Consider the following 27,034-nt stretch of genomic DNA (forward strand, 5'->3'; position numbering starts at 1 on the left):
CAATTGGCATGATTAATACCATTTAAGGATTGATTTACATTTGTTTGAAAAAAAAAATGGAGGTACAAATTAGTGGCAATTAATCAAGTTGTAATTTCTCACATTCGTTTTCTGGTTTTTGTCATGGCATTGAGTGGTAGAAGATGGCGTTGGGCGCCAACCTAATTTTTCCAAGTCTGGGCTCCACTCCAAGTTTAGGAGCATTTTTTTCTCTAAACCGTTGGGCGATGGCTGTGCCGCTGAGCATCACTTTGATAGTGAGCCTCTATAGTGGTTTTCGTTGGGCGAGCTTCCACTTTGTTGGGCAAAACCATAGACAAGGAGCTCACTGACTTTGTGGTGTTGGGCAATAACTTTGTCGTTAAGCAAAATTCTTAAAAGTTAATCTAGAGAGCTTCTAGGGGCCCTGATGTTGAGCGTCAGTTTTTCTTGTGGGCACTAATCCCCTACAAGTGAAACGCTAGGCGCACCTCCCTATCATTGGGCGCCATTCCTGTTCTAGAAATTTTATGTTTTGTTTTTCTTGAATTTATGATATTGATGGTTATCACATGGATGTATTTGATTTAGAAGGAAACCATGGTATGATATGGTGAATTTGAGGGCAATTCCAATAAGGGAATCTTATTGAATTTTCTATAGGGTGTGCATTGAGGAATGAATTGTTCCATTTTTGTGAAGCTATCCTAAAACTATACTAATCATTTTTACTCATGTGGTGGATGATGACTAGGTGATGAGAGTAGTAAGAGGTTCTGTCATGAAAACGGCACGAGGGTTTTATGACTAGGCAAGGGCTTAACCTTGTGTGCGATAACACGAGTGGGCGAGTTGTTCCACCACCACAAGTGCGGAGCTTCACTAGTTGTACTAAAATGCACTTATCCAAATAAGTAGAGTCTAGAAGAGTCTGATTACATGTATGATATTCATTGATGACTACATTTGTATTTGTGTGTTAATTAAATGGCTTTTGGCATGTTATTATTATAGGTTATCTCTTTTCAGCTACCTTACCCTTGTGAGTTGTTTGTTGTTGTGTTTCTGTTTTCTTCTCTTTGCAATGATCACTTATGGTGTGAGTAGAAAATGATGCAGGGTCGGGCACGAATAGTGCCTACCCACAAAAAAAAAAAATTCACTCGCTACTTGCCTATTTACTCGTCGAGTACCCATTTAAAAAATACTTGCAAATTTTTTTAAAACCCATGGATACCCGTGGATACCTGCATACCCGTGAATATTTAAAAAATATATATTTTATAATTTTTTTAAATAAAATTTAAATGAAATTAAAAAAAATATTATAATATAAATTAAATTAAATTTAACCTAATAAAGTATTAATTAAATTTTAATTTTAATTAAATTTAATCTAATAAAATATAAACTAAATTTTAATTTTAGTTAAATTTAACTTAATAAATATAAATTTAATTTAATTTTAATTTTTTTTATAATGGGTACCTGCGGGTGCAGAAGTACAAGTAGTATGATATTCGCACTCAATCCGTTTAAAAACGTGTATTTAAATACTCGTTACCTGTGGGTAATAATTAGCAGCGGGTACTAACTATCCACTACAAATTTTATCTGTAGATATCCGTGGATGCGAGTATTTTTGTCATCGGTACTCTAGATGTTGAAAAGAAGAAGAGCATGATGTGTGATCGTACAAAATAGTTTTCTTTGTAACTTGTATAATTTTGAGAAAAACTCTTTAATATTGTAGTTCTTGGTAGTATATATATATTATACTACTATAACTATACTAATATTTTGTATAGTTCATGTCGTTTGCTATTGAGTATCAATTATGCAATATCTTTATTTAATAGTTTTGCACTATTAACTGGGATGTTACAACTAATTAAAACTTAATAAACTTTATGTAATATCTTTTTCGTTTACTTAAAAGAAAAATTCTCAACATCTATACCATCACTAATTTTAGTTATATTCATGCTTCTCATTCTTAGTATCCAAAACATCAATGCTAGGTTTAAACAAAATGTTAGGTTTAAGCAAAATGTGATAGAATATGAATCTTGTTCTTTTTCCTTTTCTTAAAGCAACCAAAGTCTATGGTGTTGTAACCTTAAGTATTCTTTTTCTTGTATTTTGGTATGAGGTTCGGTTCTAAGTATATTGATATCTGAAAGGAAAAAAAATCGTTGCTTTTTTATTAGATCAGGGAAACACATGTTTTCTTGTAAGATGAGGAAACACTATTAACAATTTCAGAAAATATTTATAATAGAATTTTCAGTCCATCGTTGAACATGAAAAATCTAAGAATTAAAATTTTAGCCACACCTAAAGTAAACGAAAGATTACAGTATATATTCCAATTCTGTTTAGATAGATATAACGTTACTAACTAACAGGTATTTGTCGTGTAATATACAATAAAATTAAAGACCAACTTAGTTGAAAAATGAAAAAAGAAAATTGTTAAGTTAGTTTCATCATTCGCATTACTATTTAAATATTCGGTTTTTCTAAGGAAGAAATAGAAGCACTGGTTACTTAACTGTCCCCACTTAATGTATTTTTCAATTAAATTTAATTTGACTTTTCATTAAATATAATACTTCAAATTAAACATAAAAGTTAAATATAGTTTAGTTTAAATTTAGTATAAAACATCAATAAGAAAAATAAACCTTTCATCATTCAGTTTAAATTGTCTTTTGAATTTTATTATTGGAAAGTTACTAAATATCTTTTTTTTTTATTTAATATAAATTTGTTTATTCATACTTTTATTCTTAGCAAAATATAATGTACCGTAATATGAATTGGCCAGGTAATCAATTCCTTAATTATTGGTGACACAAATAGTTACTTTCATATGTTCTTTGATTTGCATGGGTTAATAATTGAAATTAGCAGTAACATAAAATTGACAAGATATGATGCTTGTTTGCATGTGCTTTAGTTATTTCATTCATTTCAATTTGGAAATGATTTTTTCTAATGATGGAAGGAGAAAACTTTCAGTGGGCAACAATAGTTTATGTATATTCCACAATTTTCCACTTTCTATCCTAATTAGCCTGTGACCGTGCATAAGGCCTTTTGTTTTGTTTTCTTTCAATTTTTTTTAAATAATAATATAATTATTATTATATTTATTTAAATAAATTTAAAAAATATTTATTTAACCATTAAAAATACTAATAATAATAATATTAATATAAATTATGAATTATAAAATTTTAAAAAGATTAAAAATTTATTTAACAAAAATATTTAGTATAATAACATTTTTTTTATAATTAAAAAAACACTTATAATGATAATACCACTATGAATAATAATAAAAATAAAAATAATAATAATAATAACAAATTAATGATAATAATAATATTTATACTATAAATGTTTATATTAGTGTTAACAATAATAATTTACAATTATATATAAAGATATATATTGACAAATAGAAAATATAAATAATTGAGATATAATTCTGTAATAAATAAAAGTAAAATATGTGTATAATTATAATAATAATATTTCGTACTAATAATAATAATAATATAATAATAATTATAACAATAATAATATATAATTATTATTATAATTATAATAATAAAAATAATAATAATTGTAGTTCTTAATAATAATAATAATAATAATTTTATTATTTTTATTATAAACACGTGTTTTTACAGTAATTAGGAAAAACAAATCTCATATAATTTATTTGATAATTTTTCACTATAAAATATTTAATAATTATTAATAAAAATGCTTAACAAAATTATAATAAAAACTTGTAAAGATTAATTCAAACTAAAATACAAAAATATTAATCAGTTTGATTCAAGTTATATATTAAATAAAAACTAAATTGAACTATATTTAATTTTTATGCTTGATTTAAATAACTTTTTAATAAAAAAAATAAAATTAAGCTGGTAAATGAACTATTTGAAAGTTTAAACTAGATCGAATTAAAGATAATATGGTAAAGAGTGGGAAACTGAAAGTCCTGTGGCTAATAGTATTGAAAGTGATATCTGACCATGCTGTTCCCCGAGAGTCATGCATGCATCTAATATTTGAAATTTGGCACTAATTAATATATACACTTGTCAAAATGATAATATATTAGTATAATAGTTTTCATACAGAAGCTAAATTTTATAAATTTTTGTTTAACTCGTTTAATTTTTATATGTAAATCATAATTTATTTGCATATATATATATATATATATATATATATATATATATATATATATATATATATATATATGACGCATGACATGATGTGTAGTCAACTTTCCGGTGTGGACATTGGTTCAACTTATAAGAATATAATTATACTCAGGAACAAGCTTTTTGAATTTTTAAGTTTGTCTTATTTCAACAAAGTTTCCGTTTTTCATGAATGACATTCTATCACTTGTGAAACTTTGATAATCAATAAAGGAGTGTTCCTCAGTTCATACTTAGAGAACAATGATTTTGTGATTGAAGAAGGATTTTTATTAAGTTTGTGTTTAGATCAGAAGATGGATTTAAAAGATGAAATTAGTAAAATTAGAGATAAAAGTGAAATAATAAAAAATGAAAAATAATGAATAACATAATTAAAAGGAGTGTTTCCCACTTCATACTTATAGAACAATGATTTTGTGATTGAAGAAGAATTTTTATTAAATTTCTATTTATATTAGAAGGTGGATTTAAAAGACGACATTAAAAAAATTAGAGATAAAAGTGAAATAATGAAAAATGAAAAATAATGAATAACATAATTAAAAGGAGTGTTCCTCAGTTTATATTTGTAGAACGATGATTTTGTGACTGAAGAAGAATTTTTATTAAGTTTGTGTTTAGATTAGAATGTGGATTTAAAAGATGAAATTAAAAAAATTAGAGATAAAAGTGAAATAATGAAAAATGAAAAATAATGAATAACATAATCAAAATGAGTGTTCCTCAGTTCATATTTATAGAACGATGATTTTGTGACTGAAGAAGAATTTTTATTAAGTTTGTGTTTAGATTAGAAGGTGGATTTAAAAGACGAAATTCAAAAATTAGAGACAAAAGTGAGGTTGACGAAATTAAAAAAATTAGAGATAAAAGTGAGGTTGTTTGATTAAAAAAATAATGAAAAATGAGAAATGAAAAAAAAATGAAGTAAAATTATTTGATTGATTGAATGATAAGGATATCATTTTAATAGATAATATTATAATCAGGGTGGATTTTGATAAAAAAAATTTGAAGGGATGAAACTAATATACTCAAAATTTATATATTTAATCATTATTCTTAACAAAGTATATATAATTTATTTTGTATTAAAATTTTCTTGTATGTTTCTTTTTATAAATTTTTTATAAAAATAATAATTTTGAAGTTGTATTTGATATGAATTCATTTTAAATCAATTTTTCTAATTTCATCTCTTTCATTTATTAGATATTCTCATATTTGAGAATATTTTAAAATGAATTCACTAGTGCAGAATTACCATTTTACCTCGCCTTATATGCCTCGGTTGGCCAAAAACCGAAGCATATAATGGCACGATGGCATTTTTGCAATTAGAGCCAAGTTTTAGGCCTCGGTTCTCCAAATACTCGAAGCCAAAGAGCGGTATAGGCCCCGGTTCGCTCAAAACCGGTGCCAAAGAGGGGTATAGGCCTCGGTCCAGTGGGACCCGAAGCCAAAAAGTGGCTGGAAATCAGGGGTATAGGCCTCGGTCCAAGGAGACCCGGTGCCAAAAGGGGGTCAATTGCTTCAGTTCCTCTAACAACCGAAGCCATAGGGTTTATTTAGGGTTCAAAATTCACAAAGCCTTCTTCCTCCCCGCGCCGCCTCTGCAATTCCACTTTCTCTCTCTCCGCGAAGCCCTTCCTTCACTTTCCCTTTCTTCCTCCTTCACCGTCCGCATCCCGCGCCGCCGCGCGGATGGCATGGTGGTGGTCACGGACACGGGTGCAGGCAGGCGTTGAGGACCGTTCGAATCTGGCTCGCGTGCGGTTGCAGGTCCAGACAGCGTTGAGCGTGACGCGGTGGCAGTCGGAGCCGGTGAGGTCTCCTCGGCATTGGTACGCACCGGTGAGCCCGTTCTGCGTAGTTGCGGCGAAACCCTTTTGCGCAGACTCTGCCACCAAGGACGATAACAGGGGTTTGAGATTCTGCGAGTAGGGTTCTTGCAGTTTCTGGTCCGCGCAACCCTTGTAGATCAAGTTTATGTTGTCTGCAGGGGAGGTGGTTGTGGAAAGGAAAAAGATGAGTGCAGTGAGAAAGAGGAGCGTGTGAATGTCGTGTTTTGTTTTGATGATCATTCCCCAAACCAGGAAAATGGGGTTCCATGCTTCACTTCCCCAGTCAATCTCACGAGCCCCAGTTGTCTTCGCCGCAAGAAGCTCTTCGCGATTACTCCAACTTTCGCTCTCCCTGATGAATCTCAGTTATAGTTCTTGCAGGGTTTTATGAAATCATAGTTTTTCATTTGTTATGTGTTTTTGTTTTATTTTGAACTGTTGTTGTGGAAAGTGGGTAATATTTTGAACTGTTAGATATCTGATATACACACATGATTCGTCTGTAATATTGTTGGTTTCTGTTAAATCTTTTTTCATGAACTGGAAAGTGGAAAGTGGGTGAATCTGAAGAGAATGGGTTTGTTGAGAATGGGTTTGTTGATGATGGATGGTTGTTGATGGGTAGTGACGGGGTATATGGCCTCGGTTCTTACCATAACCGAGGTCAAAGGCTCTGCGAAATTTTTAATTAAAAAAAATATTGTTGAACCTATGGTTCTGGTCCCTCGACAACCGAAGCAGAAAAGTGCTTTTACGCCTCGGGTGATAACCGAGGCCAAAAGGCACCCCCTTTTGGTCTCACCCCAATATGCCTCGGTTCTAAAACCGAGGCAGAATGCCGAACATAACCGGGGCCAAAAGCCCTTATTACACTGGTGATTAATATGAAATTTCTCACCTATAATTCTTGAAATGGTTAAAAAAGGATTTATCTCCTTTAACAATTGGTCCTTAGTATCATATTTGAAAATATGTGAAGTAAATTTGTCTTATTTTTATCTTCACAGTTTTATCACTTAAAAAAATGAATCCCTTATTTTATTCTTCCTAAATATATCTATTTAAAAAAAATTAAAACTAAAAAATAAGTTATCAAAATGTAATCGAAAATCAAGAGACGTAGTTATTCAAAGAAAAATCTATTATAATCAAATCACAATTAAAAACTTATTTTATAAAAATAGTTATAACAAAAATATAGGCATAACTTTTCCTCCCATATTCATAAAAAAAAAATATACAAAAAAATTCATGAGATGAAAAAACACTAAATATCAAACTAATATTTCATTATCAAGAAACATGAGAGATACCTTTTTATAAAATGGAAGAAAGAGGAGAAAAGATGAGAAATGAAATGAATTTGTGTCTAACTTTTTTTTTTCTTTTTCAGACACAAAAGAAGATAGGCAAAAAGTAGAAGATCAATATAATATGTGAGAAAACAATGAGAGGAAAGAAGAAAAATAGCTCAATAAATTTTATTATTTTTATTATATTTAGTTTTATATTTTATTATTTATTAACACTAAATATTATATTTTATAAAAAAAATTAAAATTTATCTAAAAGATTAAAACAAATTATTTAAAACAAAATTAAAACAAATTTTAACATATATTTTAAAAAAATTAAAAATTGTGGATGACTTCTATCATCTTTCTAAAATTCGTCCCTGATTATAGTATACAATTATTATAAAAATTTATACTTCAAAATAAAAATATATTATAAATATTAAAAGATAATCAATATAAAAATATTATTGATCCAGCTTTTATCACAAATCTTTTTACTCTAAGGAAAATAGTTTAATTGAAATGATAATTTTCATTTTTCGATTCTATAGTATTTTGTAATGTAATCTCATTTTTCTAACTTTATTATCGAACAGTGAATACATTTGCTCAAAAAACAAACACACTATGGAAGGAGTGTCCACCTAACAAAGCATGCTCTCATGTATGCATGTTAATGTTATTCAAGATAAAGAAAATGTGAAGTAATAAAAATAAATAAATTATTAAAGTATAATTTTAAATTTTCTATTTCGATATGTTATCTTAATTGCACATCTAAGTCTCAAACTTTAAAAATTTATTTGTTTTGTTGTTATATAATTTGTCTGTTTTCGGTATTAATTAATTATTAGTGTGGTCGGTAATGTTAGTATGAATTGCATCCACGAATATTTTTTTTATGAGATCATCAACATAATAAAATAATTAAATCATACTTTTTTTATATTAAAATTAAGTATCTAATTACATTTTTTTTTCATGAATTTTGCTTATATATTTTCAAACTTATGCGTATTTTGGTTCATGTAAGTATTTTACACTCTCAACACTCAGAATATATTATTTGATATTTGGTGGTATTTTACTAATATATTATTATCTTGTACTGGTTATTAATAAAAATTAAAATTCATGTACTTGAGAGTCCTATACATATTATTTGTCTTTTAAAGAGTAAGAGGGTAATTTTAACTCATCTCATTCATTATTTTCACAATAAATCTTTACTCTCTTAATCTAAGCATTGAAAAAGTCTTCTACCAGTAAATTTTTTACTAGATTTCACTGGAAGCTCAATTCAGTCTATTTGATTAAATATGATAAAAACATTACCCAATTTAAATTAAAGTTGAAAAATGTCATCTTACCTAAATAGATGAATTTTACAATACAAAATTTAATTATAAATAAAATAATAAAAGAACTAAAACTGATTTTTCTTTTCTTATCTTATTCACATCCCTTATAAGATTGATATGAATTCACATCTCTTACAAGATTTATATGAAGTTGATTGTAAGCATAATAATATATATAGCAAAATAGTTAACTTGAAATTGACAATAATTCTATAACTCCGTCCATGCAACAAACACAAAAAGAAAGATTTGAGATCGAAAGGAAAAATTACACAAATCAAAAATTATAATTCTAATGGGAAAAAAAAAAGACTATGTCAACAACTTACAAAAATTAAAAGAAAAACAAAATTTAGATAGCTACATATATAAAAATTGAAGAATGAAATATATATTTTTTATCATTATAACTTTAAGTTTTTTTATTTATTTATTTTATAGCTTAAAATAGTAAAATATTATCTTTTTATTAATCTTAAACACCTTGTACTCGTAAACAAACAAAGTTCTTCAAACTTTCAAATTTACTTTAAATATAACTTAAAAAATTAAAAAATTGAATTTTGAACGTGATAAATTCATATAATATTAAAAATTTTACATCGACCCAGAAATAAGACAATTTTATAATATATGAGTGAAATACTGACAAATTGATTATGTGAGATTAAGTAGATTTAAAATTCATTTTTAACCTATAATTTTAAAATTTCAATGGCAAACAACTTAAAAGTTTGTCTTTGTTAAACCATAAAATGAATCAAAGATGTGAATGAAATCTGTACTCAAACTTTAATATATAAGAGTGCATTAATGGATGCAATAAGAAGAAAGTTTGATGGCCGGTGTGTAATAGAGATGAGTTGAAGATACAGGAGAGCCATTCAAAGTGATTCTTAGATTTTGTGGGTGAATTGACAAGACAAACTAAGACATAATCGTTAAGGATAAGGTTGTTTTTTGCTTTACAAACTTAAATAACACCATTTTTCACATGTCATGAGATGAACAAACTTTTTGTTTGGATCACATTAACATTAACATTAACTTTCTTTCTTTCTTCACCACATTGCTTCATAATGAGAGTGACGTGGCACTGTTGGCGCCGGAATTCGTTAACTTTCCGTTCTATCCCTGCAACTCTCTGCGCCTCAATCATCCATCTCGTAATATATGGACGGCGCAACCATTTTGGTGAAACATTTTTATGAGAATTTTAAGGAGAGAAAAAAATAAATCTTTTATAAATTAAAAATACAGATTTAGAATAAGAATATGAAATCATTTGTATAAAATAGTTTGTATGTACAAGTTAGTTTTTTTATTTTATTATCGATTTTCTCTCTAAAAGATTATTTGAAAAAAAAAAAATCCAAATACATTCAACAATCATCCAAAATAAAATAACGAAAAAGGTGGGAAAAACTAACTTGAATTACCACTTTAACTCAAATTAAAGAGAAAACTGTAGCCATTATTCTTCTTTTAGATATTTAATTGTTCAAGCTACGAGTGACCACTTGAGTTAAATAATGTTTAATTCATTAAATGAACTAGATAAAAGTTATTGACTCAATGTTTAAAATTTATTACTTGTTTTATGTATTTTATTGGTTTAGTTCGTTTATCATATGTTAATTTTTGTATTTGATTTGTTCTGACCTAGTTTTAATATAAGATGTTATGTGATGTAAATATATATATATATATATATATATATATATATATATATTAAAAATATGTATAGGAACTATTCAAAATATTTATATTTTATGAAACTTTCATTTTATTTTGAAGATAATATATCCAAAGAATTATGTAAATATTATAAAAATAAATTTATATATTTTTAAGGGGATTTTGCATCCTATATGTGTGATGCAAGCCCAACACTACCCTTCGCATTATTCAGTTCATCAATTCAATCAGACTCTTCTTCTATCCCTCACATATTTATCGTGTGTGTACAAATTGTGGTCCGAAACAACGACTTTAATTTATTTGGCTTACTTTTTATTTTCTTTTTATTTCAAGATAAATTAATATGTATATATAGTTAGTTATACTTCACAAGTTAAGGCAAACATATTCCATATAAATTTTAAAAATTAAGACAAGATTTTGTGGCAGATAAAATTAATGAATTGCTATCTAGTCATGATAAAATTAACAAATTTATCTCATACATTTATAAATTTATATACATCGCCCATCATTGCTTAATGAAAACTAAAATTTACTCAACATAACTTAAAAAATACATGATATTTTTATTTAGTTTAATTGCTCATAATTTAATCCCATAACTAAGATTAATCATGGAAGTATTTAATAAATACTAATGATGTTTAAAAATTGAACTTGAATATTTTATTATTAAAATATAAAATTTATAAATGAAAACAATAATTTAGTCGATTTTTATTTTATAAAAACAATCATCTCTCTAAAATTATCATTTTTATTTTTATTTTCCGAAGTTATTTTTAAGATTATGATTAACTTATTCATTTTCTTTTTCAAAATTAGAGTATGTCATAAGAATCTTGACTTAGACTACAACAATTACTTCTGATCAATTTTTTTTTTTAAATAAGTTCATATTTTACCATTCTCTTGAGTCATTTGTAGAAGTTTTGCATGTATGTGTTATAGATACATATGACTCAAAAGTTCAATATGAATCTATATTTGCTTAGGAGTATTAAAATATGTTCAACTTTATGAGTATTATATGTATATGTGTCTAGGAAGAGTAAATTCTTTAAGCTAATTAGTTAGAGCTTGATCTAACTAAGGGAAACTAATGCTTTTTGATTTCAAGTTATAGATAAATTATTGCTAAGGGGTGATCTGGTTAGTACACTTGCCAATTGATAAATGTACTATTTATAGATTTTCTATAGTTAGTTTTAATGAAATTGTTGAACTTTGTCTACTTATTGAGATTCAAATGATTGTATGCTTAAAGGAAACTGTTGTTTTGAGTAGATCAATTATGGTTAGATCGTTTAAATGATTCTCAAATTCTGATTTTGTCCCGACACATAAAATGATTTTCAAAACTTTTAAAAAATAATAAATAGTAAATAATAAAAAAAAGTGAAATAAATTTTATATAAAAAATAAAAATTAACAATTTAAAAGAAGAATTAATTGGTTAATAATTTAAGGTTAAAATATCTTCTTTGTCTCAATTTTCGTCAAGTTATGTCAAATCAGTCATAATTTTATTTTTTGTGCTCATTCGTTAATTTTGTTCAATTTGATCAATTTTTGCTAACACTGTTTAAATCATTAAGGGTAATGAACGGTGGTTGTCACGTGTCATTTCGTGGTTTTTTATTTTTTAATATTTTTTTATTTTTTTTTAATATCCACATGTCAATCCAGTAGCGTGACACGTGTCAAAGTCAATGTTTTATATTCAATTTAGTCCCTATATTTGTTATTTTTGTTTAATTTAGTTTAAAATTAAGCAATTTTGTCCATATCGAAATTGGGATCAAATTTGATTTTTATATAGAAGTTTTAATGATGTGAATAATAAATAAATTTTAATATAAAAATTAAATTTGATCTCAATTTACATAGGGACAACATTGTTTCATGTTAAAAGAATGGGACTAAATTGAACAAAAATAACAAATATAAGAATCAAATTGAATATAAAACATTGTTTCTGATTTGTGACACACTGCTGGATTGACACGTGGATATTTAAAAAAAGAAAAAAAAAACACAAGGTGACACATGATATTCACTTGTTCATAATAATTAATGATTTAAACGGTATTAAAAAAATGACTAAATTGAACAAGACCAAAATTAAGATTTATTTAAACACAAAAATAACTTTAGAACTTATAAGACAAAATTTGGAAAAGATTTGGATCAAAAAGGTAGTTTTAAGCAAAATTTAAAAATGATTTTAATTCATTTTTACACCACATACTCACCCTAACACACTCTTACACACTGACTCACAATTGTCACTCACTCACGCACTGCAATTAAAACTAACTCAATCACACGCACTCACGTAACTCACTTAACACAAGAACACAAAACACAATTAATTCTCACGTGCATTCACTCGCATTCACTGAACTCAAAGACAACATTACTAATTTAACTAACGCATACACCACGCTTCACTTAACTTTTGGGAGGCTATAAATACAGACGGAGAAAGAAATTGGGGAATAAAGAAAAACAGAGAAAGTCAGAGCGACTGGATTTTGAAGGATCGGGAAGAAGGTAGAGAAGAGGATTTTTGAAAGCCATCACACTATCACTGCAACGGAGGTTTTTTATTCATCATCTCTTCTATATGGATTCTATTGAATACTCTTATATATTCTTCTGTAATTTGCTTCTTCATGTGTGTTTAGCTTTATGATCTCTCTTGCATTATGATTTTCTTCGTTTTTAATTCATTCTTTTGATTCATTTGATCTTCCCTTTGCTTGATTCTTCATGTTATGACTGTTTTAAACGTATTTTCATAAAAAACAGACAGAGAGATTAAAGAAGAACAAAATAGAAAACGTGAATTAGTTAAGAGAAATTCCTTTCATATGCTAAAAAAAGTGATTAAATCAGAGAGAATCATAACAATTAAGCTACTGTTCTGCACAGCTTAATCAAACCAGAAGAAAATCTCCATTGTCGGAGAATAATGTCCAATTCATATATTAAAAAAAACACAGAAAATTAAATAAAAAGGGGATAATCGGAGAATTAGAACTGGTGGTACAGACGGTGGTCGGAGTGAAGCAGAGGAGTTAGGGTTCAGACCAAGACGCGACTATCTTGACGTTTTCAAAGAGAGAACAGCACAATTTATATCTTGACGTTAACTTCGAGCAGAGGAATGGCGACGGGCTGCTGGTGGTTCTCGTTCGAACATGGCGCGAGGATGGAAATGAGGGAGGAGCCCCGACGAAGTTCTGACGGTTGACTCCAGCGAAAGCCCGGACAAGGGCTGGTGTGGAGCAGAACCGGCGGTGAAAGGCGACGAAAACTGGTAGATACGTTAAGGAAATGGTGTAGCAGCAACGGAGGTTACGTTGGTGGTTCGAAGTCGGAGACGAAAGGGGTGAACGGTGAACGGAGGTCATGGTTGCAGGAGAAGGTCTTCAACGGCGGCAAGGCTGAGAGGGCTTCTGATGTTGGCCGGCGCCGATAATATTGTCGGTGGTGACGGAGGAAACTGACATTGTCGTTGGTGGCTGTCGATAAGCGCGACAGAGAAACGCGTTTGAAAGAGATGAAGATGATGGTAGGGATGATGTTTTGAATAGGCTGAGTGCTAAGTTGTAGGTTCAGAACTAGTTTTAGGACTCGGAAAATGATTCTTTGATAAAGTTTCTTTTAACAAATTTTGATAAATTATCAATTTAGATAAAAATACAATTTTATGATTTTATTTTAATTAAAAATATATTTATTTTAATTTTATTTATGCAAACTTTGTCAAATTTATAAAAAAATCTTTATCAAAATATAACTTTTTTAAAATTTTAGTGTTTAAAAAAAATAGTAAATAAATAAAGAATAAAATAATTGTCTCAGAGATATGAAAGTAGAGAAGCTTCTGGATTTTGTTAATAAAATTATTGAAATTGAAATAAATATATTAATAATCAATAATAAAATAAAATGTAATGATCAGAAAAGTGGATATGGACTTAGCTCAGTTTAGTTTTCTTCAAATATACCTCTAGTTTTATTTTGGGATTAAATTACTTAACTCACTCCGTATATGATAACTACACTCCCATTTAGGTTATTTTTATTATTTCTGGACCAACCTACGAAAATTATTATAATTTGGGGTGTTAGCCATATTTTGAAAATTTTATTTAAAGAAAAACAATAAATATTCTTATATATATATATATATATATATATATATATATATATATATATATATATATATTGTTCATAGACTTGTTTGCTCAAAGCAGTATCAGTTTCTAACACCGGTAGTTTGAAAAATTTTGTAACCGAACAAAAATAAATCATAAAACCATTTTAAAGTAAGGAAGTTACTAAACTATCAAATGAAACTATTTAGATTCTTGAACTTAAAAAACAAAAATATTTATTTCAAGTATCTTGAATGTATAATATTCATCACTATTATCGTGAATATCATACTGATATCACCATGTTAGAAATTTATTTTCACTAAATTAAAAAAATATTTTAGATACTCTAGAAGTTTCTCTTTAGTAGATAAAAAAATGAATACTTTATTACAAAAGAAGATAATATTTTAGATATCTGTTTTGTATGATTTATAAAAAATAATTCCAACGTGATAAATTATTATTGAAAAGTAATTAAGAAATTTATTATAAATTAATAAAATTAATTTATGTGGTCATTCTTATTTATACAAATTTTATTTTTATTTTCTTATTATTTTACCCTTTTCATTAATCAACCTCCAACTCTTATTGCTCGTCCATGTATAATTGAGTAGTTTTCTCGTTCTTCTTCAGTAATAGCTGCAGCTGAAGCATTGTGAAGATGTTGGAGAAAGTGGAAGATTTTAACATGGAGAGAGTGATGGAGGAATTTGAGAGGGTGACAAAGGATGCTGAGAGGATTCAAAGGGAAACACTGAAAAGGATTTTGGAAGATAACGCTTCTGTTGAGTACTTACTGAATTTGGGTCTGAATGGAAGGACTGACCCTGAGAGTTTTAAAGCCTTTGTTCCACTGGTCACTCACAAGGACTTGGAGCCTTACATCAATAGAATACTTGATGGAGATACTTCTTCTGTTCTCACTGGCAAACCCATCACAGCCATGTCTTTGAGGTCAGTTTGTTTCAAATAAGTAATTGAATTTGCAGTTCAGATGCTGAAAAGGGAGAAAATTTGTATTCTTGCAGTTCTGGCACCACTCAAGGAAAGCCAAAATTTGTACCATGGAATGAGGAACTGTTTGACACCACAGTGCAGATATACCACACCTCTTTTGCCTTCAGGAACAGGTTTTCAATTTCATCTCTTGTTTATCCTTTTCCTCAATAATTTTTTGTACTAGTTGGAAATAACAACCGACAACAATTCCATGATGTAGGGAATTTCCCATGAACAATGGCAAAGCCTTGGGCTTTGTCTACAGCAGCAAGCAGTTCAAGACAGAAGGGGGTGTGCTAGCAGGAACTGCCACAACCAATGTGTTTCGCAGTCCAGGGTTCAGGACTGCAATGAAGGCCATTCAGTCCCCATTTTGCAGCCCTGATGAAGTTATATTTGGTCCTGATTTTCACCAATCACTGTATTGTCACCTCTTGTGTGGACTAATCTTCAGGGAGGAAGTTCATATGGTGTCTTCCACCTTTGCACACAGCATTGTGAGTGCTTTTAGGACCTTTGAGCAAGTGTGGGAGGAGCTTTGTGTTGACATCAAAGAAGGGGTGCTGAACAGCAAGATCACAGTGCCTTCTGTTAGGATAGCGATGTCTAAGCTGCTGAAACCTGACCCTGAGCTGGCCAACTTGATCCACAATAAGTGCATGGGACTGAGCAACTGGTATGGCCTAATACCAGAGCTTTTCCCAAATGTGAAGTATGTTTATGGCATCATGACTGGGTCAATGGAACCTTATTTGAAGAAGTTGAGGCATTATGCTGGAGAGTTGCCTTTGTTGACTTCAGATTATGGATCTTCTGAAGGGTGGATAGGCACCAATGTGAAACCAAGAGTGCCACCTGAATTGGCCACCTACACTGTTCTTCCTCAAATTGGCTACTTTGAATTCATTCCAATGAGAGAGCCGGCAGAAACTAATGCAAATGGCAGTTTCCTTTGTATGGATCCTAAGCCTGTGGGGCTCACTGATGTGAAGGTTGGTGAGGAGTACGAGGTAGTCATCACCAATCCAGCAGGTATTCAAACTCTTCTCGTGCAATTTTTTCCTGTTCCAATTAATGAATCAGGACCATGAATTCATCATCATGACCCTTCCTCAAACCATCTCTTTCTTCTGTCAAAATTGGAAATTTTGATACTGCCATAATGTTTGCAGAAACTCATTCTTTATTTCACAGATTAGTGTTTTTTAATTCTAATTTTTTCGGAGGGAGAATGGTTAAGAGGTTCTGTTTCTTTTTATGCTTCTTGAGATGACCTACATGGGACCAACTTTAAGAAAAAGAATTCCTAGTGATTTCCAAAGTAACATATAGTACATACCTAATCACATCAATATTTGTACCATTCAGAGACAGGTCCATTCTTAGTTGCTGGCATCAAATTTTGGATTTAGGCTACGTGTGGATCTCTCTCTTCACAAACACTCACTTAATAGAAAAATAGGAAAAATATTTTAAATTGATTTCATTATATGTTAAAATTAGTTTATATATAATTTATAAATGTTACTGCATGAATTTAATTTTTTTTTTCTTCTAAAAGTTCATCCAAACATATCTTTACCTGCACTTGTTTCGTGCTTCTGACATTACCTTGACTTATATGCATGTCCTTTGTTTGTCATATTTACATGCATTCTGTAACACAGGCTATGCTGTCACAACAATACAACAGTACAACCAAGCTTTTTCCTACCATATGTATATACTGATCATGAATTTTTTTATGGGCAAATATTAGCAGGAAGATCGAACCCGAAACCTTTTCTCCCTTTCCCTCTATCTAACCACTAATCCACCTTATCACTCCTATATATACTGATCATGAATGTTATAACTTGGCCAAATTTACAGGCCTGTACAGGTACCGACTTGGAGATGTGGTGAAGGTTATGGGGTTCCATAACTCAGCTCCAGAAGTGAAGTTTGTTAGGCGAAGCAATCTTCTGCTTACCATCAACATTGACAAGAACACAGAGAAAGATTTGCAGATAGCTGTGGAAGCAGCATCTCAGTTGTTGGCAGAGGAGAAATTAGAAGTTATAGACTACACAAGCCACATAGATTTGTCCAAAGAGCCAGGGCATTATGTTATATTCTGGGAAATCAGTGGAGAAGCAAGTGAAGAAGTTCTTGGTGGATGCTGCAATTGCATGGACAAGGCTTTTGTTGATGTTGGCTACACCAGTTCTCGCAAAGTCAACTGCATTGGTGCCCTTGAACTCCGAGTTGTGAGGAAAGGAACATTCCAGAAGATTCTGGAGCATTACGTGGCACTTGGATCTGCTGCTAATCAGTTCAAGACACCAAGATACGTAGGCCCTACAAACACCAGAGTGTTGCAAATATTGAATGAAAATGTTGTCAAGAACTATCTCAGTACTGCCTTCAACTGAATAATAATAATAATAATAATAATAATAATAATAATAATAATAATAATAATAATGATAATAGCAATAAATTATGATAATAATATTTAGTAGTTATAGTTATCTATATATATAGTTTCCTTCCTCACATGAATAAAAGTTTACCTTATTTCTACTTTTCTTCGCATGTTCAATTCTTTATGTTTTGCCTGACACAGTTCAGGCACACCTCCGTCATCTTTAACACCTCTCTTGCACCTTCTCTATAATATATTAACCATTGGTTGACCATAATGGATAGAAATCCACATGTTTGGTTGGAACTAAAATCTCAAGTGCTAACTTTTAATAATGTTCGATATAAAGACCACAGTTGTCGGGAATAAAGGTGAAGGATCATATGAATATGCACCCTATGTTCAAAACACAAACCAAAAACAATGTTTGCATATTAAAATGGTTTGATAAGCTGCATATGGCATTGGATAAATTCATATACACATGTTTTAATATTTCAAATAGTTTTATATTACTTAAAAGTTCAAGTAAAAAGCAATTTAAATATTGCTTTCTATTTCCACCCTAATACCTTAAGCTTCAAAGTGAACGATTATCGTTGTGAAAATTGACTTTGACGATGATATTTCAATAAATTTGAGGTCAGAATAACAAAAAAAATACTTCTAAAATGATTTATGGTTTAAAAATATCACTCACACAGACACTAAAATTGTTATTGACAAAGGATGTTTGGACAGTTTAACATACTTCCCATTATAAGTCCGAACTGTTATATGTTGGATTGTTGTTGCTTTGGAATTTTGTCATTGAATGTGTGTGGCTAACATAAAGGTTCAAAAGGGATTTTTATTTTTTTTTATGTGCAAAACGCTTCCAACCAAAAGATTGGAGGAGAAAACGTGGAGGGTCAAAAGTTGGTTTCTAAGAGAAAGTATGGAATACTTTTCTCACTAATTTGGTGAGATTTAACTGTCACTTAAACTAATCAGGATCCTTAATTAAGAGAAAGGGCAAATGAGGTGTCTTCATTATTGTACCTTTCACATGACTAGGACTTTATTTAATGGGATTATTATGAGAGGAAAAATGTTAGAATCCAGTGCTAAAAAACACCTCAGTGGATCTCACATCGAAGAAAGATAGTGTTGTCTTTCTTCACTCACTCCTTATATGGATCAACTTCCTCTTTTGCACAATAAATATTGCCACATAAGACTTGAATTGATGGTTGAAAAATAGAAAAAAAACATTTAATCAATTATTTTTTCACTAGTGTCACTTTTTTTAAGTTATAATTTCTATACATTTTTATACACAACAACTTTCTACTTGTTCAAAAATTTGTACACATGGACTTATTCCCAAATCTAAAATAATTTAACTCAATTTAAAACCCCTTTTAATTTAACCTAGTATTTTTTTTTTAAATTTAATCAACTTCAATTAAATTTACCTTTTATTGAGTTAGATATTAGATTTTGAGAATTTGCACCTCACAAAATTTTTTATATATAATAATATATTATGTTTAAAAAAAACAATAAAGATATAGAAGATTCACATTCAACACATTTTTCTTTTGTCATTTCCAAGTCTGTATCACATCTACATTACTTCCATCTTAATTAATTTAAGTTTTGACTGAAATTATTTTAAAGCATTATATATATATATATATATATATATATATATATATATATATATATATATATATATATATATAATCTTTTAAAAGTTACGTAGAAGTATGTTCGTAAAGAAAACTCATTTAATCAATTAATAATTAATTTTTAAATTATAAATAATTTTTGCTTTTTAGGTACCTATAGACTCAACACAACTCAAAATGATTGATTATTTTCTTCTTTATTCAATTTAAAATTAATAAAAAAAAAATCTAATCTCAAATTATTTTAAGCAGCTTGGACATATAACATGTTTGTTGTCCATAAATACTTTTCTTACAAAACCACCACTACAACTAAAATGTAAAAGATGAAGTTCTTAAATATATAAAAAAAGAACAAAACAAAAAATATAGAGGTAAAATAATTAACTATATTTATCTTATTAAATATAGATAGCACCAATGTTTTTACCATTAAGATTTAAAAAAAAAAACTCCAAAGATCTTTACTTTAAATCGATATATGTATGGTGTAGTTGCCCATTTGAGTAAAGAAGCCAAAGCAAAAAGTTTACATTCCCAATTAATTAGACTTTATGTAAATTAGGAAAACACTATGAGCAATGTTGATGATGTGCTCCTTATATTATGATTATATGTCGTATGTAGCAACACCATCTTCCTCTTATTAGGAAAACAATGCTTTTATGAGACTCTTGTTAGTATCACATGTAAATCCCAATTCCATTGTTGAAGGGTAAGATAGAAGAAGAGCCAACATTTCACACATCATGTAGATATATAACATATTCTCTTCTAATTAACGGTCTTCTAATTAACGGTGGACAAAAAATCCAATTTTTATGATCCAGTTCATTTTTTCTATAATCCAATCCATTTAATATTCATTCTATTAAAAATCTAATCCATTTAAAATCCTTTATATTGGATCTGGATATCAATCTAATCTACATTTTATATATTTTATGGATTGGATATCCATTCTCGAAATCTAGACTTTCAAAATGGATAATCCAAAATATCCAATCCAAATTTTTACTTTATATTTTTTGTTAGGTTAGGCTAAAGGTTGAGAAGGACTAGTCCAAATTTAGTCGTATTTAATTGAGTTGGTGTGACCCTATACAAAATTTGGTTGAATTAGGCCAAATTCTGTCAAGTTGATCCCGATCGAGATTTGACTCAGTTGGTCTTGGACAAAATTTGGAAGTATTCGGCCAAATTTGTCAAATTCTTTGGTGTCAGCCCTATGGACACAAATTTGGATCCACATCCATTATTTGGATTCAAAATGGATGTGTATTAGATTTTTTATAGGACTGACACCATAGAATTTGACAGATTTTTTGTCGAGACCAACGAGGCCAAATTTCAGCATGAGATGAACTTGGATGACTTTCGAACGAATTTCGGTCGGGGACAATGTGACCAAATTTGGGCTAAGGTCGACTAGACAAAATTTCAGGCGAGATCGACTTGACTGGATTCGATTGAATTTTAGCCAGGGTCAATTTTGCCTAATACGACCAAATTTTGGCCAGAGCCGACTTGACCAAATATGGCCACATTTGGGTCAGGGCCTGATCAATAAAATTTTGGTCAGGGTTGACTCCACTAAATTCGTCGGTCGAGACCGACTTGACTGAATATGGCCAATTTTCGATCACAGCCGACTAAGTTGAATATAGTCAAATTTCGTTCCGGACTTAGTCGATCGAATACGGCTAAATTTTGGCAAGTGCCGACTTGACCAAATTTTGGTCATGACTAACTCGACTGAATTTGGCCAAATTTAGGTTAGGACCGACTCGCCTAAATATGACCAAATTTCGGTCGCGATCGACTCTGCCAAATACGACCAAATTCAGGCCAGGACCAACTCGATCAAATTTTGGTCGAGGCCAACACCACCGAATTTTGACCGGAGTCGACTCGACTGAGTTCGACTGAATTTCGGTCGTGGCCGACTCAGTTGAATACGGCCAAATTTCGATCGTGATCGACTCATTTGAATACGACCAAATTTCACCCTAGGTCGTCTTAGTCAAATACGACCAAATTTGGGTCAGGGCCGACTCGGTCAAATCTCAATCGGGGCCAACTCGATTGAATTCGGCCAAATTTTGATTGGAGCCAACTAGGCTGAATACAACCAAATTTTGGTCGCGGTTATCTCGGCCGAATACGGTCAAATTTTGTCTAGGTCGACTCAGCCCAATGCCGTCAAATTTGGGTCGGGGTGAACTCAACCGAATACTTCCAAATTTTGTCCAGGACCAGCTGGGCCAAATTTAAATCGAGACTGACTTGATAGAATTCGGTCAAATTTTGTATAGGAACACGCCAACTCACTCAAATACGACTAAATTTGGACTAGTCCGTTTCAACCTTTAGCCTAACCTAACCAAAAATATAAAATGAAAATTTGGATTGGATATTTTGGATTATCCATTTTGAAAATCTAGATTTAGAGAATGGATATCCAATTCATAAAATATATATCAGATTGATATCCATATCCAATAAAATAGATTTTAAATGGATTAAATTTTTAATAAAATAGATATTAAATGGATTAGATCATAGAAAAAATAGATTGGATTATAAAAAATAGATTTTTTGTCCACCCTTGATTAAAATTTTGTGACACATCTCTTCGCATCTAAACAATAAAAAAATCTATTTTTTATAATAGTGGGACCTGAGACGTGAGACGTGGGACGTGAGACGTGAGACGTGGGACGTGAGACGTGAGACGTGAGACGTGGAACGTGAGACGTGAGACGTGCGACGTGAGACGTGAGACGTGAGACGTGAGACGTGAGACGTGAGACGTGAGACGTGAGACGTGAGACGTGAGACGTGAGACGTGAGACGTGAGACGTGAGACGTGAGCTGTGAGACGTGAGACGTGGGACGTGAGAGATGTGGGACATGGGAGGTGGGACGTGGAACGTGAGACGTGGAACGTGAGTCGTGGAACGTGCGACGTGAGATGTGAGACGTGAGACGTAGGACCTGGAACGTGAGACATGGGACGTGGAATGTAGGACGTGAGATGTGAGACGTGAGACGTGAGACCTACGACGTGAGACATGAGACGAGAGACGAGAGACGTGAAACATGAGACGCGACACAGACGTGAGACGTGAGACGTGGGACGTGGGACGTGAGACGTGGGACGTGAGACGTGGAACGTGAGACGTGAGACGTGAGACGTGGGACGTGAGACGTGAGACGTGAGACGTGAGACGTGAGACGTGAGACGTGAGACGTGAGACGTGAGACGTGAGACGTGGGACGTGAGACGTGAGACGTGAGACGTGAGACGTGAGACGTGGGACGTGAGACGTGGGACGTGAGACGTGAGACGTGGGACGTGAGACATGAGACGTGAGACGTGAGACATGAGACGTGAGACGTGAGACGTGAGAGACGTGAGACGTGAGACGTAGGACGTGGAACGTGAGATGTGAGACGTGGGATGTAGGACGTGAGATGTGAGACGTAAGACGTAGAACGTGATACGTGCAACGTGAGACGAAAGACGTAAGACGTAGAACGTGATACGTGCGATGTGAGACAAGAGACGTGAGACGTGAGACGTGAGACGTGGTACGTGTGACGTGAGACGTGAGACGTGGTACGTGTGACGTGAGACGTGAGACGTGGGACGTGAGATGCAAGACGTGAGACGTGACACATGGAACGTGAAACGTGGGACATGGGACGTGAGAGACGTGGGACGTGAGAGACGTGCGACGTGAGACGAGAGACGTGAGACATGAGACGTGAGACGTGCGACGTGCGACGACGTGTGGCGTGAGAATTGAGACGTCCGTAAACACTAAATCTTGAAATTTATATTCATAAACTTTAAACCTTATAATTTAATTAAAAATTTTAGAAGTTTAATAAAAAAATTGTTAATGTATCCATAAATTTGTACTAACAAATTTAAATTATACTCTTGTGAAAAATGTATTAATAAAAAGAGATTAAATACATATAAAACTGAAAGAATAAAAATATGAGGGTAAACGTAATAATTAATGTTTATTTAACACCTAAAAATAAGAATTATTAGGATAACAACAATAATTTATATTTATTGAACTCTTAAATGAGCACAAGAAAGTAGAGGATGATCTAAAAAGTTAAACTAAGGATGAACAAAAAATCTAATTTTCATGATCCAATCCATTTTTGCTATGATCCAATCCATTTAATATTCATTTTATTAATAATTCAATCCATTTTATTGGATCTGGATATCAATCTAATCAACATTTTATATATTTTATGGATTATATATCCATACTCTAAATCTAGATTTTCAAAATGGATAATCTAAAATATCCAATCCAAATTTTGAGTTTATATTTTTGGTTAGGTTAAAGGTTGAGACGGATTAGCCCAAATTTAGTCATATTTGATTGAGTTGGCGTGACCTTATACAAAATTTGGTTGAATTAGGTCAAATTCTGTCAAGTCGGTCCCGGTCGAAAATTGGCCCAACTGGTCCTGGACAAAATTTGGAAGTATTCGGTTGAGTTCACCCCGACCCAATTTGACTGCATTGGGCTGAGTCGACCTAGACAAAATTTGACCGTATTCGACCGAGACAACCGCGACCAAAATTTGGTTGTATTTAGCCTAGTTGGCTCCAGTCAAAATTCAGTCGAATTCAATCGAGTTGGCCTCGATTGAGATTTGACCAAGTCGACCCTAGCCCAAATTTGGTCGTATTCGGCTGAGACGGCCTAGGATGAAATTTGGTCGTATTCAAATGAGTTGGTCACGATCGACATTTGGTCGTATTCAACTGAGTAGACCACGACCGAAATTCGGCCGAATTCAGTCGAGTTGGCTTCGGTCAAAATTCGGTCGTGTTGGCCTGAACCAAAATTTGACTGAGTTGGTCCTAACCTGAATTTGATCGTATTCGGCAGAGTCGATCGCGACCGAAATTTGGTCATATTTAGGCAAGTCGGTCCTAACCTAAATTTGGCCAAATTCAGTCGAGTTGGTCATGACTAAAATTTGGTCGAGTCGGCACTAGCCCAAATTTAGTCGTATTCGGTCGACTAAGTCCTGAACGAAATTTGACTATATTCAACTTAGTCGGCTGTGATCGAAAATTGGCCATATTCAGTCAAGTCGGTCCCGATCGATGAATTTAGTGGAGTCAACTCTGACCGAAATTTGACTGATCAGGCCCTGGCCCAAATGTGGCTATATTTGGCCAAGTCGGCTCTGACCAAAATTTGGTCGTATTAGGCAAAATCGGCCCTGACCGAAATTCAGTTGAATCCAGTCAAGTCAATCTCGACTGAAATTTTGTCAAGTAGACCTTGGCCCAAATTTGGTCACATCATCCCCGACCGAAATTCGTCCGAAAGTCATCCAAGTTCATCCCATGCTGAAATTTGGCCTCGGCCTCAACAAAAAATCTGCCAAATTCTAAGGTGTCAGCCCTATGGACAAGTTTTAAAAAATTTAATTTGAATTTATTTTATGAAAAATAGATTTTAGATTTTGAACTTGATCTGAATATTTAGATCTAGATTTAAACTTGATCTAAATATTTGGATCTGGATTTTTAAAAAATCTAATCTACTTTTTTTTGAGAAAAAATGGATTTGGATTAAAAATCTAATCCAATTATTTGGATCCAAAATGGATGTGGATTGCATCATGATCACCCCTACTTCTAATAACTCATTTTTAACCTACCAACTTTCTAATTAATAATCATTATTTGCCTAATGAGATTGATACTAATAAAAAAATTAAAATTGGTGAGGATATGTGAGCCAAAATTGTTAAAATAATCTCCTTTTAATTAGCATGGAAAAATAATTTGGAAAGCAATTCAACTAACCAATTCACACAGACACATTAAAGATTTTAGGAATATAAGTCAACTATAATTTTTTAATTAATTATGATTTTTATGCATATTACTTATCCTTAAAAGTAATAGTTAATATTGTGGTAAACTGTGAATACACATAAGAATAATATTTTTGTTTCTTTGACGAGTTATTTCATATACCAGAATGATATCATTAGAATTCAAAACTCAAATAATTTAATTAAAGAAGATAAATTAGTGTTGGCTACTTAATTATATAACTCTTATATGTATTTTCACGTACATTTAATATAAATAAATTGTATGACTCAATAATTTCAACAATTGAAACAAACTTTGTGAGGTCTAGTTAGAGATATAAGAAAGTTCAACTAAAGTTAAATTAATAAAGTATACACCACAACAGTTCTTTTTTCTTTTTTCTATAAGCTGACGAAGATCTCAAAAAACGTACAAAAAAGAAGAGAAACGTGCGGAAAAAAAATGTGGCAATAATGTTTCGGATACTAATCAATCATTGGTTTAAACTGTATACACAACCTAAAAGAAATTCAAGAAAGAAAATATTTTAATTTTTGTCCCTTTTTCTTTCTTTTTGTGTTTATAACACCATTGATTTTACTTTCACTGAAAAAATCTTTAACTCCCTCTTGATTTAAATACAAAGTTTTTATAATCAATATTTATTTTCTAAATTTGTCATATCACTAAAAATAATCTATACTATTTTTATAAATTTGAAAAAAAAAAGTACAGCATTTTGATACTTTTGTCCCATTTTTGAGCCTTGTATTGTACTATCCATTCCATCCACTGTTCATAAATCTTCATTAGTTCACACACGTTTAGCTGAATTTAAGTTGATGTACGCAAATAGGGTTGATGATGTCTCTTTCACAGAAGAATTGAGGGTTGTTTGTTTCCTTCTGTATATAGTGGATTTCCAATTTGGATCATGGAAGTTGCTATTTCCATGGTGGAAGACAACAGAAGCCGAAAAGATAAACACAATCGCATTTTCATGCAAGTGGATTATGGACGCTTCAAACTCAAACAATGTTTACTCCTATCTCATCACTTCTTCTTGTTCAACAAATTCTTACTTAAATCAGAAACTTTAATCAACTACAATAATCTTTAAAAACACCATCAAATCATGATAGAGCAGCTCAACTTATTAATTTAGTAGTTATTGAGATTTAAGAAGTTTTCTCTTTAATAAAATTTTGAGAGTTTTTCCTGTGATGAGAAATAATAGATAAATTTTGGAATTTAACTGAAATTTCAAAGTTTACATGAAGTCTATTTTAAAATGGTTGAACAACAAGTCTAAAAAAAATAAAAATGTCGAGCATATGTCTTTCGACATCTGATTTAAAATGATTGAGCATATTTCTTCCAAAGTTTGATTTCAAATGGTTGAGCACATGTCTCCCAAAACTCGATTTAATATGGTTGAGCATATGTCTCTCAAAGTCCGATTT

The 27,034-nt window shown here is 31.1% G+C and overlaps 1 protein-coding gene across 1 annotated transcript; it reads left to right on the plus strand.

Moving 5' to 3' along the window:
* Positions 1-12,888: 12,888 nt before the first annotated feature.
* LOC114166370 (jasmonoyl--L-amino acid synthetase JAR4-like) lies at positions 12,889-18,178 on the plus strand. Its single transcript, XM_028051089.2, has 5 exons — positions 12,889-13,043; positions 15,248-15,568; positions 15,643-15,744; positions 15,834-16,645; positions 17,486-18,178. The coding sequence occupies exons 2-5, from the start codon at positions 15,276-15,278 to the stop codon at positions 18,025-18,027; spliced, it is 1,749 nt and encodes a 582-aa protein (XP_027906890.1). The 5' UTR covers positions 12,889-13,043; positions 15,248-15,275; the 3' UTR covers positions 18,028-18,178.
* The last annotated feature ends 8,856 nt before the right edge of the window (positions 18,179-27,034 follow it).

The sequence above is a fragment of the Vigna unguiculata genome, chromosome 10 (assembly GCF_037176805.1).
Source record: "Vigna unguiculata cultivar grain cowpea cultivar isolate G323 ecotype 2 chromosome 10, ASM3717680v1, whole genome shotgun sequence".
Lineage (NCBI taxonomy): Eukaryota > Viridiplantae > Streptophyta > Magnoliopsida > Fabales > Fabaceae > Vigna > Vigna unguiculata.